Source organism: Podarcis melisellensis (assembly GCF_964234715.1).
Source record: "Podarcis melisellensis genome assembly, chromosome: 14".
NCBI lineage: Eukaryota > Metazoa > Chordata > Lepidosauria > Squamata > Lacertidae > Podarcis > Podarcis melisellensis.
The window spans coordinates 15,830,901-15,845,881 of record NC_138546.1 but is presented as its reverse complement, the minus strand read 5'-3'; the positions used below and the strand labels follow the sequence as shown (position 1 = coordinate 15,845,881).

At 44.3% G+C, this 14,981-nt stretch overlaps 1 protein-coding gene and 1 long non-coding RNA gene across 6 annotated transcripts in view; one reads left to right on the top strand and one right to left on the bottom strand.

The window, feature by feature from the left end:
• Positions 1 to 119: 119 nt before the first annotated feature.
• LOC309356574 lies at positions 120 to 12,124 on the bottom strand. 2 transcript variants are annotated; one of them, XR_014162854.1, is made up of 3 exons: positions 12,039 to 12,124; positions 3,842 to 3,974; positions 120 to 492 (listed from the first exon to the last, which is right to left on the bottom strand). It is a non-coding gene; the product is annotated as an uncharacterized lncRNA (long non-coding RNA). The 2 variants fall into 2 exon arrangements; XR_014162855.1 differs by lacking the exon at positions 12,039 to 12,124 and adding an exon at positions 10,146 to 10,225.
• Positions 7,627 to 14,981, top strand: part of MRTFB (myocardin related transcription factor B) — a 93,692-nt gene continuing 86,337 nt past the window's right edge. Inside the window, exon 1 of one of the 4 annotated variants that reach the window (XM_081887949.1) lies at positions 7,627 to 7,886. In XM_081887949.1, the coding sequence (XP_081744075.1) occupies positions 7,800 to 7,886 (87 nt within the window). In that variant the 5' untranslated portion in view covers positions 7,627 to 7,799. Of the gene's footprint in view, positions 7,887 to 12,315; positions 12,451 to 14,981 lie in introns of those variants that run through there. The other 3 variants (XM_081887953.1, XM_081887951.1, XM_081887952.1) reach the window with 3 other exon arrangements.

Here is a 14,981-nt window from a genome sequence, read left to right as displayed (position 1 = left end):
AGCAAAGTGTACCAAAAAAAATGCATGTCAGGGGACAGTATGCATAACGATGAATGTATTCTTGAAAATAACATACAAAAATGCATTATATTAGGGAAGATTCTTGCAAGGAATGTATTTGTTAGTCGAAATGGCGTACAAATGCATTAGGAGAAATTTGCCCTAAGATGCTGATGGATTTTCAAGAGGGCTTTTTGTTTTTCTGTTTTGTTTTGCTTTTAAATCACACATTGTTGCAAAAATGTGAGGAACTGGATTTAAGATTGTAAAATTAGAAACTGAGAGAACCGAAATTGACTGATCTTTCCATTCTTCCTCTAAATGAAGTTGGGTAAGGATCATGCCTGCCTTTTAGTATTTTTGATTAGGAACTGAAGAGTTGGGGCTTCCCCATCTTTCATTCTTGGAAGACGGCAGGGACATACAAGGAGCAGCACACGTCTTTGAGTGTTGTCTTTATTTTCAGGCCACAATCCAGTCTGCAAAAATTGTCTGTGTCATTAAACATTTAATTCTTGGACCCATTGAAACAGACTCCCCATCCCTACTCCACACACATGCACTCCTGGTCAAAACATTTCAATTATCTGTGAAATATTTTGGCTTTAGTAGAAATCAAACAAAAATGTAAACTTGGGAGTTGAAAGATATCCACTTGGGGCTAGAGGACATGTTATTCCTAGTGGAATATTTCTGTGGATTTTTAATTCTATGTTGTAATAACCCTGAATTTCTAACAATTTTAAGTACCCTCCAAATGGTATATCTTTGCAGATTTCCCCTTTTCAGAACTTATACCACAATAAAATGTGTTGCTCTTTTAAGGTACTACAAGACTCATTGTTTTTTGAAGAGTTCCATGTATTAACAGGATTATTTTTTAAAAATACTTGCATTAATCTTCAGTAACTATGGTCAGGAACAGAAGGATGATCTGTGCCCTGTATTCATATAAAAGGAGCAAATGTCCTGAGCATGTGCAGTTTTGCATTTTAACTCATCCCAAATCATAGCACCATCATGACTACCTTGAAGGTAAATCTGTTTCCTTGGGAATAAACAGCATTTTGCTGTAGAAAAAGGTCGTAACTTTTATGCAAAGTAGTGCCAAATCTCTTGTTCTGCAAGATGGAGGTGGGCAGACAAGCAGGTGGCCCAGGTAAGCTGCAGAATAATAGGTGAAACAGATCAGCTCCCCCACAACCATCCTGCTCTGATGCCACTGCCGGCTACTTGCATCTTCATTGCACTCGACTGCTGAGACAGAAATGGTGTTGGTATGAGCAGCTGTGGCAAGAGGAGGCTCTTGACAGGTGTGCAGGCCAATCCACCTGATAATTGTGTAATATCACAATGATGCTATGTGATTCACAGGTGCGTTGCCCAACCCACCTGTCAAAGCTGGCCTGCAAGGTGGAAATGATCCCTTGTCTAAGGGAATCAAGTGGTGGGGTTTGGGGTACTGGGAGGTGGGGCAGTTTGGCAGGAGGTGGAGGTTGGTGGGGCTGGGGAGAAATGTGAGCAGGGGCACAGCACCTAGAGCCCGTGTGCAACACCTCGTGCATTTGATGAAGTGCCATGATAAATCTGTCTTGATTTTCATGTGCTACAACGCTCTTAATGGATCTTATGCTCTCCTGCATTTAAGAGAATGGGAAACGTCCCTTCCAACTTAACATGATACCGTGCAGGGCAATTTACATTTTTAAAAAGCTCAAATGGGAGATACAAAAGAAAACAAAAGCTTGCCCCCCTACAAAAAAAAGTATTTGCTATCCAGTAAGGCACGGGTGGGAGGGGACGTGAGTGGTGCTGTGGGTTAAACCACAGAGCCTAGGGCTTGCTGATCAGAAGGTTGGTGGTTCAAATCCCCACAATGGGGTGAGCTCCCGTTGCTCAGTCCCTGCTCCTGTCAACCTAGCAGTTCGAAAGCACGTCAGAGTGCAAGTAGATAAATAGGTACCGCTCCAGCGGGAAGGTAAACGGCATTTCTGTGCGCTGCTCTGGTTTGCCAGAAGCGGCTTAATCATCCTGGCCACATGACCCGGAAACTGTACACCGGCTCCTTTGGCCAATAAAGCGAGATGAGCGCCGCAACCCCAGAGTCGGTCACGACTGGACCTAATGGTCAGGGGTCCCTTTACCTTTACGGCACATAAAGTAATGGGATCCGTCAAACTTTATGAGGGCAAAAACTTCTATGACTAGGGTTTGACCACTGAGAACACTTCTTGCCCTTTAGAACCATTTGTCTGTGTGTACACTAATGCATGCAGAATCAACTAGAACTCCTAGGGATTAATTCCTCCACCAAGATCTCAAAAGTCAGACATGCTATTGGACTCTCAGTTATGCAATTGGACTCCCAGCTCCCATCAGCCCCAGCCAGCTTGTTCAGGGATGAGAGAGATGCAGTCTAACAGCAGCTGGGGAAGCACAGCTTCCCCACCCCTGCTTTAACCAGATCATGGTCCTTGTAATACAAAGATCTCAAGGCTAGCCCCTGTTAAATTTGATTCTCTAGTAGGAGGATTGTTCAGAATCCTAGTCGTCCCCTTCTATTTAAAGCTCCCACTGAGTGTGTGTCGTGCTCCCACCAGCCCACAGAGCCTTGCTAAATATTGCAATAGCACACCAAAAAGAAAACTGAGACCATTAATCTAACTCATAACACAGTCCTTGTTTCTTCTTAATAGTTAGGAACAACACAGCATCTTGAAGATGTACCTACCCTCTGTACACTGAATGAAGGCAGGAGGACAGCACTTGGAAGCAGTGATACACTAGTCCTGTGTAAATGGGGGCTGCTTATTTATTGCCCTCCCCTTTTCTCCCGCTTCAGCTGGTGTAGAACCATGACAAATGGGCAGGGCCAACAAAGCCTAATAATAGGAGTTGGCACATCCCAAAGGCCAAAGGGGAAAAAAAGGAGAGGAAGCATTCTACTGTAGGGACCTGCATCTGCAAATCCACAGGTCTGAAGAGAGGAACGTTTAAGCACAAGATCAGCTTTTCAATGGAAAAGAATGATCCACTTCAACTTGCATAATAGATAGTCTAAATAATGACACACACACACAGTATGCTGTAGGATTCCAAACATTACTTTTGCATAGCTGTCAACTTTTCCCTTTTTTTAAGGGAAATTCCCTTATTCCGAATAGGATTCCTCGCAAGAAAAGGGAAAAGTTGACAGCTATGCTTTTGGTTTGCACAGCAGCTGCATTATTCTATAGGCCTCCTCTTTTTAATACATACCACAGAGATTCTCAAAGTCTTCCCATTCCCCAAGTTATCCTCACCTTTGGTGAGATCCAGAAGAGCTCTTTTTCTGTCTGTTTGTTTGTTTGTTTCTCCCCCTTATGTATGTTTGTTCGTTTGTTTCAAAATTAATTGAGGAGGGGAAATGGAATGGTGTTTCCTGTAAAAGGACATGGTTAGCTTCTCTCAAACTCCTGAACAGGAACCTCATGCTGCAACATGTTCTTGCAGGTCCCGCTTAAGAACACTTTCTTTTGAGTAAGCCCTGTTGGACTCAGTGGGGCTTCCTTCGCACTGCATAGGATCAAGATGCAGAAAGTGTTCTGGAAGAACCTCAAAGAGAAAGTATTGTGACTCATACTATAAATGCAAAAGGCGCTACCTTCAACAAGAGGCTACTAGTCTTCCGATAATGAATGTCTTCCAGAAATCAAGAGGCAAAACTGTGTTCCATTGTTTGGTTAACATTAACAGACTACAGCTCTGGGTTCCTCTTAAAAATTACCTCACTATTTATTCTGGGTCTGGTCTGCAAATAAAACAGTTTCTATATATAAAGCAGGAGTTGTTCTTAGCTTACGTTTCCAGGCGTCATTTTCATAGATACAGGCAAAGTCTCATATTACCAGCGCAGAGAAGTCACGCCTGCTGGTGTGTAAGAACTGTTGTTGATTTAAGGCAGCTTCCCCAGTGACATTTCTCAAGAGCAAATCCTGTGGAAGAAAAGGAGTACAAATACTTTTTTAAAAAAAATGCAGTTATGCATGTGGCTGGCCTGTGAAGTGCAATGCGTTCAGCTGGGTAAAGGGTCACCACTCTTGGGGGGGCCTGTTGGGGCCTTTGGGAATTTTAAGAATGGGTACCAGTCACAAAATGGCTGCCGTGGGGATGTAATACAATGCAAAATGCCCATGGTGGGATATGTAACATAACATAAAATGGCTGTCACGCCTAAAAGAGCAGAAAAAGAGGACCACACAATGGTGTGTGAGTGCCCCACTCATCAGCTATCCCCATCAACTGGGGTGGGGGGACTTGTACTACCTCAGCTACCGCCATGTTTGCCCCAGAGATATGCTCTTTGCACCTCTCCTCATGTCAGAATGCAGACCCAACAAGGGCCCCAATTTTCCAGGGACAGACCCAGATTTACAGAAGCCGTCCTGGTTTCTGATTTGATCCTGGAATGTCCTGCTTTTACTTAGGACGTCCCTATTTCTGGAGTATTGGGGACAAATTCAAGATGGCAGTCAGAAGCTGCTCAGCTCCATAGTGCCAATATCTCTTCATGTGTGAGGGGGATGGCAGGTGTCCAACACCTGCTCGAACATGCCTTGTGCTAACACTGGACTTGTCCACTACACAACTATTTTAGGGAAAGGTCGTCACTCAGTGGTAGAGTATCTGCTTTGAATACAGAAGGTCCCAGGTGCAGTTCTCAGCATCTCCCTATAGGGCTGGGAAAGACTCCCTGCTTGAAACCCTGGAGAGCTGCTGCAAGTCAGTGTAGACAAGATTGCGTTAGATGGACTAATGGTCTGACTTTGTAGAAGACTGCTTCTGGTGTTCCTATGTACTTGCAAGTATGTCCAACTGAGAGCTCTGATGCAGTGACTGTGTAACTTAGCCTTACTCTAACTAGAAGCAAACTTGCAGCCCTACTCTGAATTTAAATACTTATAGGACTGCCTATAGTCCAGTGCATTAGATGAGATTATTTTATATTCAGAGACTGCTGATGGCCAGTTGCTGCAATCGCTTGTGTTCCTCCTTCTAACTATGTTGAGCTGGTCAAAAAAATGTGCCAATAACACTTTCTGTTCATATATTAAATAGATTGAAAAATGCCTCCCATGTGAGTGGTTACTTTATAATCTTTGTGGAGTTAGAACAGGGAAAACATCTTTGCTATTAATAGCAGATGGCAAGCTAAAAAGATGTGATAAAAGCTTCATAACTCATCTCTTCTGAACAATGTCAACCTGTCGTGTCTAACAGTGAAATCCAGACCGGGCCAGTTACCAACATCCTGATTGGTCACTATGAAAACAATTGCAGTCCAAGTTCATCTAGACAGCAAACTGGATTGAATTCACTCTGGATAAGATGCCACACTAAAAAAAAAACACCACACCATTAGAGGAGTGACAGCTAAAAAAATGTTAGAGCTGTATATCCGAGGGGTAAACTGGGCTTAGTTTTCTCTTAGGATGCTTGTTCTGTTTTTCATTTTGTTGCTAGGACTGAGTGTTCTCTTCGTTTTGCTAAAGCCTCCATGCAAAGCCTTTCAATTCAGCTGAGAAAGAAGATATAAAAGCTGTTCATTAAAAAAAAAAAGTTTGGCATCAGAGTTGTAGTTAAAGTAAACTAAACCTCAAAGTATTTGAACTTCTTTTCCCCTGGTATCCTGGCTGTTATAAAATGTATTTCCATTATTATCATGTTCTAGTGACCCTGAGTGATACTCAGTTCTGCATGGATTTCTGGTACTCCAATGGGATTGCTCTTCCCTGCAGACCCCCACATGCTGACCGGAACTGCTGCAAAGGCAGGGGTGGGGACCCTGCAGAACAATTTTGGGGGCTGCAGAGGATAGAAGAGAGAATGGAAACCCAGTCACAGATCATTGGATATCACTCTCTATACTTTCTTTTACAAGTATTTATTGATTGATTTAGATTTATTTGGAGCACCTCCTAACATTAATCAGTTGGCATGGAAGAATCTCATGCATTTTGGTTTCTTCAGTTTCTCATTTTTCCAGTCCTGCGTTCAGATCCCTACATTTTCATACATGGGTGTAGCCAAGGGGGAGGGGGCAGCTGTCCCTCATAATCAATAATAATCAATTAAAATACATAGCAACCTGAGGTTCTCCCCCCCAACAAAAGGCCTGCCCCCCAACAAAAATTCTGGTTATGCCCATGTGTCCATACCAGTTTGCAATTTTTGTTTTCAAGTTCCCATTAAAATTCTTCAGTACTATATACTGTACACATTTTTATATGTGATTTTGTCTAATATACACATTTTTTGCAAAGCATTTCAACCTAATATGCATTTTTGTATGTTATTGTTGCTAATGTGTGCCTTTATATGCACATTTTACCCTAGCATGTGTGTTTTCATACATATTATTTGGCTGGAGAACCACGTTGCAAAATTTCAAATGACAGTTTTGTCTCTGTTTGCATATCGTTTCAGAATTAGAAGTGCAGAATTAGACAAGTTTGCCTTCAGATGTGAACTGAATAGAATTTCTCCCCCATCCCTATAACCGGAGAACATTTTTATTTTGATATCATTCCTTCTATTTCCAATGTTGTGAGCGCCACAATGTTGTGAGCGGCTGTGAGCGCTGCTGCTTGTGTAGCCAAGAGTACCACACACATACACGTGAGCGGAGGTATCAGTAGGGTTGGTGGAACTCCAAGACTTTCAGAAATATTAAAAAATAGGAGTGGGAGGTACACCAAAAACAGTATGATGAAGATTGAGTTTGCTCAGTGGACACAGAATGCTGACTATTTTGTGTAGAAAATGAGTGGTGGTTGTGGGTGGAACGGATGGGATTCTAAACAGCAGCACTCCACACAGCAATACTTTGTTGTCTCTCCCACTTGTTATTTGTGGAATCCCTAAAGCTGTGTTTTAAGCAAACATGCAGCCCTGTCTGATGCCTATTTATTCTTAGATCTCTAATGTGGTGCCCTCCAAATGTTGCTGGACTACAACTCCCATCATACCATGACCATTGGCCATGCAGGGGCTATAGTCCAACATCTGGAGGGTTACTCCTGGAGTAATTAGAAACAGTGATAAGTTTGCTTTTGTTGTTGTTTCTTCCTCCATTACAACCTCTTTTCCTTCTGTGCTGTGTCTTTTAAATTGTAAATGTGAGGTCAGTGACTGCTGATCGGTTACTCTGGGAACTAGCTACTCTGGGAAATGTTTTCAGCTGAAGCACATGATTAAACACTTTAAATAAACAGGAGACACAGGCTTTCCCTGACCACTAATATTGGTCCCCAATGTCTTGTCTACTCCAGGTGGCAACCTTGCTATCATGAACTGGCAGGACAAGAGGAAGGAGGAAGAGGATCCTAGTGAGAGGTGTAGCTGGGACTGGGACTGGGACACACTGGGGCAAGCTGTGGATGGGGAAGGCGATGTTGGTGTAGTAGGAAGTGTAGTAGGAAGGTGATGGAGGATGACGAGGGGATGGGGGCCAGTGCACAGGACCCAGTGCCACAGGACCCATCACCAGAGCCAGAGGGGCCCCTGTCCCCATGAACACAGCGGGCTCTAATGCACAGGGAGCAGCATGAGTGGTGCTCCAGGAGACTAAGGCAGACAATGGCCCACAGCCCAGCTCCCTAGCTGGCCAGGTGGGGCTTGCTAGCTCTGGGAGGAAGTGTGTGATTCCTCAGCTGGATTTGGCTTGGAACAGGTGAGGGTCACATGCCTCATCAAGCCCAGATGCTGCAATCAGCATGCAAAGTATAAAGAAGGCAGCATGTTGATGGATCTTGGCTTTGATGCTTCAGGATCTCTGTTGGACTGCTTCGGTTTGGACATGTGGATTGACCCTGGTCTGGGGACTTGACATACTGACTTGCTTCCAGGTAGGCTAGGGGTTCAGGACACTTGCCTAATTAACCACCAATGGACCCTGTGAGAGCTAGCATACATATTGTTAGAGATTTGGAGTAAAGCCTATGAATTAGTAACTGCCAGGGTTTTGATTAATGCTTTGGGCCATGCTGTAAGATTTGGACTCTCTCCATGCAGACTGAGGGTGTAAATAGATGAGTAAATCCTATTTCTTAAAGCATGACAGCCTCCATTGTGTCTTCTGTTCTCCAAAGGGACACAGACCCTGTGTGAGCGTCTGAGATCCCGTGTGCTCTTGCCATGGCTTGGCAGAGAGAGGGACTGGCACTGGGCTTTTGTAACAATAATTTTGTAATTGATTCAGAAAGTGGTAATTGCAGCTCTAGAACCCAGGAAAACTTTCCATGGTCACTATGATCATGTAATCTTTCCATGGTCACTATGATCATGTAATCTTTCCATGGTCACTATGATCATGTAATCTTTTCATGGTTGCTATGACAATGAGGTTCTGAGCTGGTGTGACCAATTGTGAAGCAGGCTGGAGGTTCTGAACTTGCTCATTGGCTTTTTGAACTTGACTGCAGGCAGACACCCTTTCAAGTTCTTGCTAGTTAGTCCCTGTTGCATCAACTTCAGTTCCAGTGTGCCTGCAGCTGAGCTCATTGCTGCTTACAAATCATGGAACTTGAAAGACTGCTCAAAGTGTTGACCACCCAGCCACAGACATGAAGGGAAAACAGACCACCTGTATCAAAAGTAGATTCTGGCCCCATTGGGATGCCCAAAGACAGCGCAAAGCTAGCCAGTCTCTCTCTCCTGATCTGGATGTATTCCTGCTCTCTTGCAGAATGTCCAAAGTGATGTCTTTGCTTCCATGTACCCATGCTTCCTACTGTGAGGTGCAATATCCAGCTCCTCATTTATTATTCTTATTCAGAGCCATCAACACACATTTACAGAGTTTAACAGACTTCTGTAAACAAAAGTAAAAAAGATCTCTCTGTCCCCAAGGAGCTTTCAATATAAATTATGAGAGTGGGAAGTCAATCTTGCCTGCTTACCCACCATTGGACCCTGAGAGAGCTACCAAACTTGTATTGATTCAAAAACTGGCAGTTGCATCTCTGGATTTGAGGGTAGTGTATGTTTACATGGTCACTGTGACAATGAGGTTCCAATCTAGCCCAGCCCATTATGAAACTGGGTGCAGGTTCCAATGTTTCTGCTTACATTTAAAATCTCCTATAAACTTCTTCAGTGCACGGAGAATTTATATAGAAAATAATATATTCAGGATCAGGAGCACTTAAAACCTCCTGGACTCTCAAGTTGGCTGCCCAGCAACCAGAAACACAGGACATCTATTAGTAGTATTATCAGTGCCACACTTTTATCTAGTGCTTTAAACGTATGCATCTCCTCCCACCCAACTTTTTTTGGGTAGTATTTGTGAATAAGAAGAAACAAAAGGACCAGGATGCTACACCACCTTTGGCAAGGATTAGAAAATGGGATTGCCTAATTAGATATACTCCAGGGTAAAACACTCATGGAACATTTCCCCATTCCATATGTATGGCTTCTTTTTCTGAGATCTAATAATACACCTTTTATCTTGATTTTGGTTTTGGAAACTGAAAACTGGCTCCATACTTTCTTTTGAGAAGCCCGTTTAGTTCTGCAATAAAGTCAGGTTATTTTCTTATGATTATTTTTGGAAAAACACAATTGTTAAGGACTTAAAGGAGACTCAATGGTAATACTTTTGTTTACAGAAATGCTAAACTAATCTGGCTGCTTTCCTCTGGACATTTTCTTCAAGCTCTTGCACATAGTTTGTCAGCATAACTAATGCTAAATTCAACTGCATTTTCCATCAGGAACACACCACTTTGGGGGTTCTTTGGTCTGAAACAGATGTACAAGTGGGGATCTGTAACAAAATGCTTTGTAGCCTAGTAGCTAAGATCCCTTCCAGACGTCCTTTTTATTGTGTATTTATTGTGATTTGTGCTCATCATGCTTTTGGGGAAGTAACACACAACCCCACTTTCAATATTGTTTGAGCTTGTAAACATTTGGGGTGGTCACTCTGTTTCATTTCCAATCACTGCATATTCCGTATCACAGACTTTATTTTTAGACTTGCTTGTGCTATGCTGCTGTCCCTCCAGATAATAATAATGTGGTAGCACTGGGGAAACACTGTAGAAAAACCTAAAGCAGAATACATCCACTATTATTGTGTCCATCTGAATAGGATTTACCTCTGAACAAACATGGATGGGGTTTCATTGTTAGTAACCAAAAGAAATTCACAATCTCTTAGCCTAACCGACCTCAAAAAAAGGGGGGGAGGACCCCAGCTCTGTGTAGGAGTGGGCAGGTGTTTAAAATGTAGTAAATACTGTTATAGAGGGGGGGAACCCGCCCTTAAACCATAGAAATTTAAAAATGGTAGGATTTTGATTATTTGGAGTACTGAAGGGAAGATTGCAGGCGCGTGGGCAAAATACAGGCTAAACTTGCTTTCCACCTGGGATAGAGGCATTAACATGACAAAAGGTGTTGATGGCCCACCTGAGAGCAATCTTGGGTCTGGGCAGACTGCCAGAGTAACTGAGTGTGAAGAAACAGGAAAAGAGTGTCTTTAGCAAGGTGTGCTGGGAACAAGTGGGAGAAAAAAGGGAGAGATTGATCTTGGGCAGACTGGCTGGGAGAGATGCCTTTGACTCTAGTGCTGAACTGTTGTGGGGAACAAACTCCTCTTGAAATGAACATGTGAGATCTGAATTCTCTCCACGTGGACTGTAGGTGTAAATATGTGAATAAATAATATTTATTAAAGCTACAACAGTTTCTGCCATGCGTTAAATTTTCCAAGAGATCACAGACCCTGTGTTAGTGCCTGGAACTGCCTGGAATATTGCAAAGAGTAGGGGTGGGGGCATCCAACTTTTGTGACAAGGTGAGAAATGGAGGATATAGGCTGGGTACTGGAGCTAAGCAAATAACCAACTCAAATTCATATATGTATTTGTAGCCAAGTGAAATGGCCATTTGATTTTAAAAATAAAGTGCCCAACATTTACAACACACTCCTTTGGATTCCATGACAAAAGAAATACAGGATATAAATGTAAGTAAATAATATCAGACCCTTGACCACTATGCTTTTAAAAATTAACAATCAAACAACCCTTAGTTTTGTACAATCGCGATTACAGATAAGACAGCCACTGCTTTTGATTTCTGGCAAGGTCTCCAACACCTTTGTAACATCTGTGTGACAGGAAGGAATTCATTAGGCACAGCATTTCCTGTCTCGGTGATGGTTAACAATAGGAAAAATTTGCTGCTTGAAAGTGTGCTAACCACATAGATTTATGAAAATATGAAGGCTGGAGGAAAATTTCACCTTTAACTGCACTGACTGAGGATTAAAACAGGAAGGGGAAAGAGGAGGCAACTAATTTGCAGTATGTGACCCTGAGAATGTGCAGGTTTGTAGCACTTTTGAAAGATTTGCGGCATCTATTTTTGTGCCCTGAAGCAAGGTCCTGAGGCCACCAGAGCATCTGCCGCAACAGGAGAGATTCAATGCCAGCCCTACTTAGAGGAGACCCATTGAAATTAATGGACACAGCCCATTAATTTCAGTGGGTCTACTCCTGGTAGGACTGTTGGCTGCACAGCCAAATAAATCTCTTAAAGCGCAATCCTAATCAGGTCTGGTGAAAAGGAAATTCTGTTAATTTTTAAAGTTTTCAAAACTTTTATTATGAAGTTAAAATAACAATCTAGTTAAGCAATATGAAATAAAAAGTTTCCCCTTTTAACTGTGAATTCACTGTGTAGTCTCATGAGAAAGTTATGAGGTAATGGCTGGGAACCGTTGTTTGTTCGTTTCGTTACATTTCCTCCCTTTATTGTACATCCTATTAAATTCAATGCTGCTCTCTCCCAGGTAAACGGGGTTAGGGGCTGCAGCTGGTGCCTTTTAAGGTGCCGCAAGCCTTTCCTCGCGCGCTCCTAAACATTTCGTTTATACGCATTTTTCTTTCGTGAAGAAGGAGGGAAACGCTTTCAAGAAGCTTCCCAAGTGTGAGGTGGCTCCGGCTGGCATTACTGGCAACTTCGCGCAACTTGTGCCAACTCGCCTCAGAAAGTTACAAAAGAAGCAGGAGGTGGAAAAGGGTGGGGGTGTGTGTGAAAAAAGGTGGGAAAACACCCGGATGGAAGAGGTGGCGCCAAGGGCAGCTCTCTCCCCACCCCCCTCTCCCCGAGGAAAGCCAACGGTCTTAGCGCGAGGGAGCGTCGCGTGCCTTCCCCTCCGCAAACACCTTTGCCCGCCTGGCGCTTCGGCGCTGAAGCGACGCCCAATCAGCCGAGCGCGCTGGGTCTCCCCGCCACGCCCACCAACGCACCCCCCCACCGGCTCTCTCGCGCACGGTGCTCTCCCCTCTCACCCCCCCACCTTCTCCTCCTCCTCCTCCTCTCCCTCGACTTTTGTAAACTCTCGCCGCCAAAGCTCGCGAGAGGACATGTCCGCGGCTGTAGCGTCCAGAGAGGGTGAGTGAGGGGCGGACTTCGGGTTCGCGGCGGGGTTCAGCTGACGAAGGGGAGGAGAGGGCGTAATGTGTGTAACTCTATATATTTGAGAGAAATTATTTTTCCCCTCTTTCCCGTTCTCCCCACCCCACCCCCCCGCGACGGCGGTGGCAGCGCAGGCTTGAGGCGAAGGGTCGCGGTTGTGCGGGGGGGGGGTGGAGAAGGGGGCGACGTTTCTCCACCGAGCGCGCGCGCACGCGACACACACACACACACACACACACACACACACAGCCGTTCCGCGGTCTTGGTTGTCTGCGCGAGCGCCTGCAGATTGTGACCTCGGGGTCCAGAGGGGGCGGGGCTTCCAGGAGGCTGCGAACTCCGCGGGGACCCTCCCCAGAAGTGGCTGCATTTCTGGAGCGTGCAAAATTGCCGCCGGGGTCGGGTCAGCGCGGGTTAGGCTCAACGTGTGTATGTGTGTGCCAGCACGCGCGCCGCAGGGTCTTAATTTTCGGGTTCTTTGGTACTATGACAAGGTGCGGGGAGGGGAAGAGGTGGAACCACTAGGTAGGATGGCGCCCTTCCCAAAAGTCAGCAGGACTGATCATGGGCGTCGGTGGTTTTAGGGCCGACAGTGACGTACCTGCTGTACCTGGAAACTCAAGGGGAAGGGTCGTAACGCAGTAGTACTGCATCCTCTTTGGCCAGCATCTCCAGATCGGGTTGGGAACAGGGCTGCCAGCCTGAATAACATTTTTTTTGGGGGGGCAGGGTAAGCACTGCCCTGCATAATAGATGGGGTGCACCCACAACGTTTGCCCATCACCTGGGGGGGGTGCTAGCACCCTCAAATATCTTGTTTGGGGAAGGTGAAGGGACCTTGGCCCCCAGGAGTTGGCTCTTTTTGGTGGGGAAGTCTCTTGCCTGAGAATCATTGCCAGTCAGGGTAGACACTTCTGAGCTAGATGGGCCAGTGGTTTGTCTCAGAATAAGGCAGCTTCTAGTATTCCTTACATCCTTCAGGAATGGTGGCAGAGTTTTAAAACACACACATGCAGAGTATCATAATCATAATAGACCATGGCACATAAGAAGAGCTTTGCTGGGACAGGCCAATTACCTGTTCTGGTCCAGCATCCTATTCTCGCAGTAGCCAACCACATGCCTATGGGAAAACCGTAAACAGGACCTGAGCGCAACATTACTCTCAATTAATGTGGTTTCAAGCACAGTACAGTACACTATTTAGAAGCAAACTGCCTCCAGCACAGGGATAGTCAACACGGAGCCTTCCACATTTTGTTAGATATACAGTGGTACCTCGGGTTACAAATGCTTCAGGTTACATACGCTTCAGGTTACAGACTCCACTAACCCAGAAATATTACCTCGGGTTAAGAACTTTGCTTCAGGATGAGGACAGAAATCATGCAGCAGCGGCGCGGTGGCAGCAGGAGGCCCCATTAGCTAAAGTGGTGCTTCAGGTTAAGAACAGTTTCAGGTTAAGAACAGACCTCCAGAACGAATTAAGTTCTTAACCTGAGGTACCACTGTACTCCAAATCCTGTCAGCTCCAACTAGCATAGCCAATGGCAAGGATGATGGGAGTTGTAGTACAACATCATGTGGAGGTCATTGTGTTGGCTGTTTCTGGTTTAGTAGGTTCAAGTTCCCAGCCACACACTTGCAAGGTGAGGATCATACAGAGAGAGCTAGCACAGTGTACATCGCCTCCAAACATCAGAGATGGGACAGGATAAAATGTAACAAGTAAAGTAAAATAAATTTATGGTGTACTTTTAGTATTCAAAAAGTACTTTTTATACAACAGGACAAATATATTCATTATTTGTCTAGTGAATGACTTGTGAACCCATTGCTGTGCCGCTGATCTGTCTGCATCCCTCAAGACACAATCTTAGCACTGATGGAATATAGATTGGGGCGAGTTAGAGATGGCCTGCTGCTGACAGTATTGCTTTCCCTCTTGTCTTAAACTGAGCTTTATAACTTTCACTTACGTTATCAAAAGATCTTTTTCATTTTTCATTTGTGAGAGGTGGGGGATTTTTTCTAATTCACTGATTAAGAGGGAGATGCACAGCCTTTAAGGGAAAGTGCACAAAATAACAGGGACATCGCTGCAGCGGGAGGGACTAGCTTTATTACTTTTTTTCTCTGAAACTTTTATTATACCAGTTAGGGTTACTATAACTGTAAAATCACTGCAATAAATTGAATAATAAAATCACAGAATTGTAGAGCTGGAGCGGATCTTGAGAGTCATCCAGACTAACAACCTGCAATGCAGGAATCTCAACTAAAGTATCAATGACAGAGAAGAGTCCACCACCTTCTGAGGGAGTCTGTTCCATTGTTGAACAGATCTTACTGTCAGAAAGTTATTCCCAATGTTTAGTCAGAATCTCCTTTATTGTAACTTGAAGCCATTGGTTCGGGTCCTACCCCCTGGAGCAGAAGAAGAGCTTGCTCAGTCTTCCATGTGACAGCCGTTGAGATATTTGAAGATGGTTATCATATCTCCTATC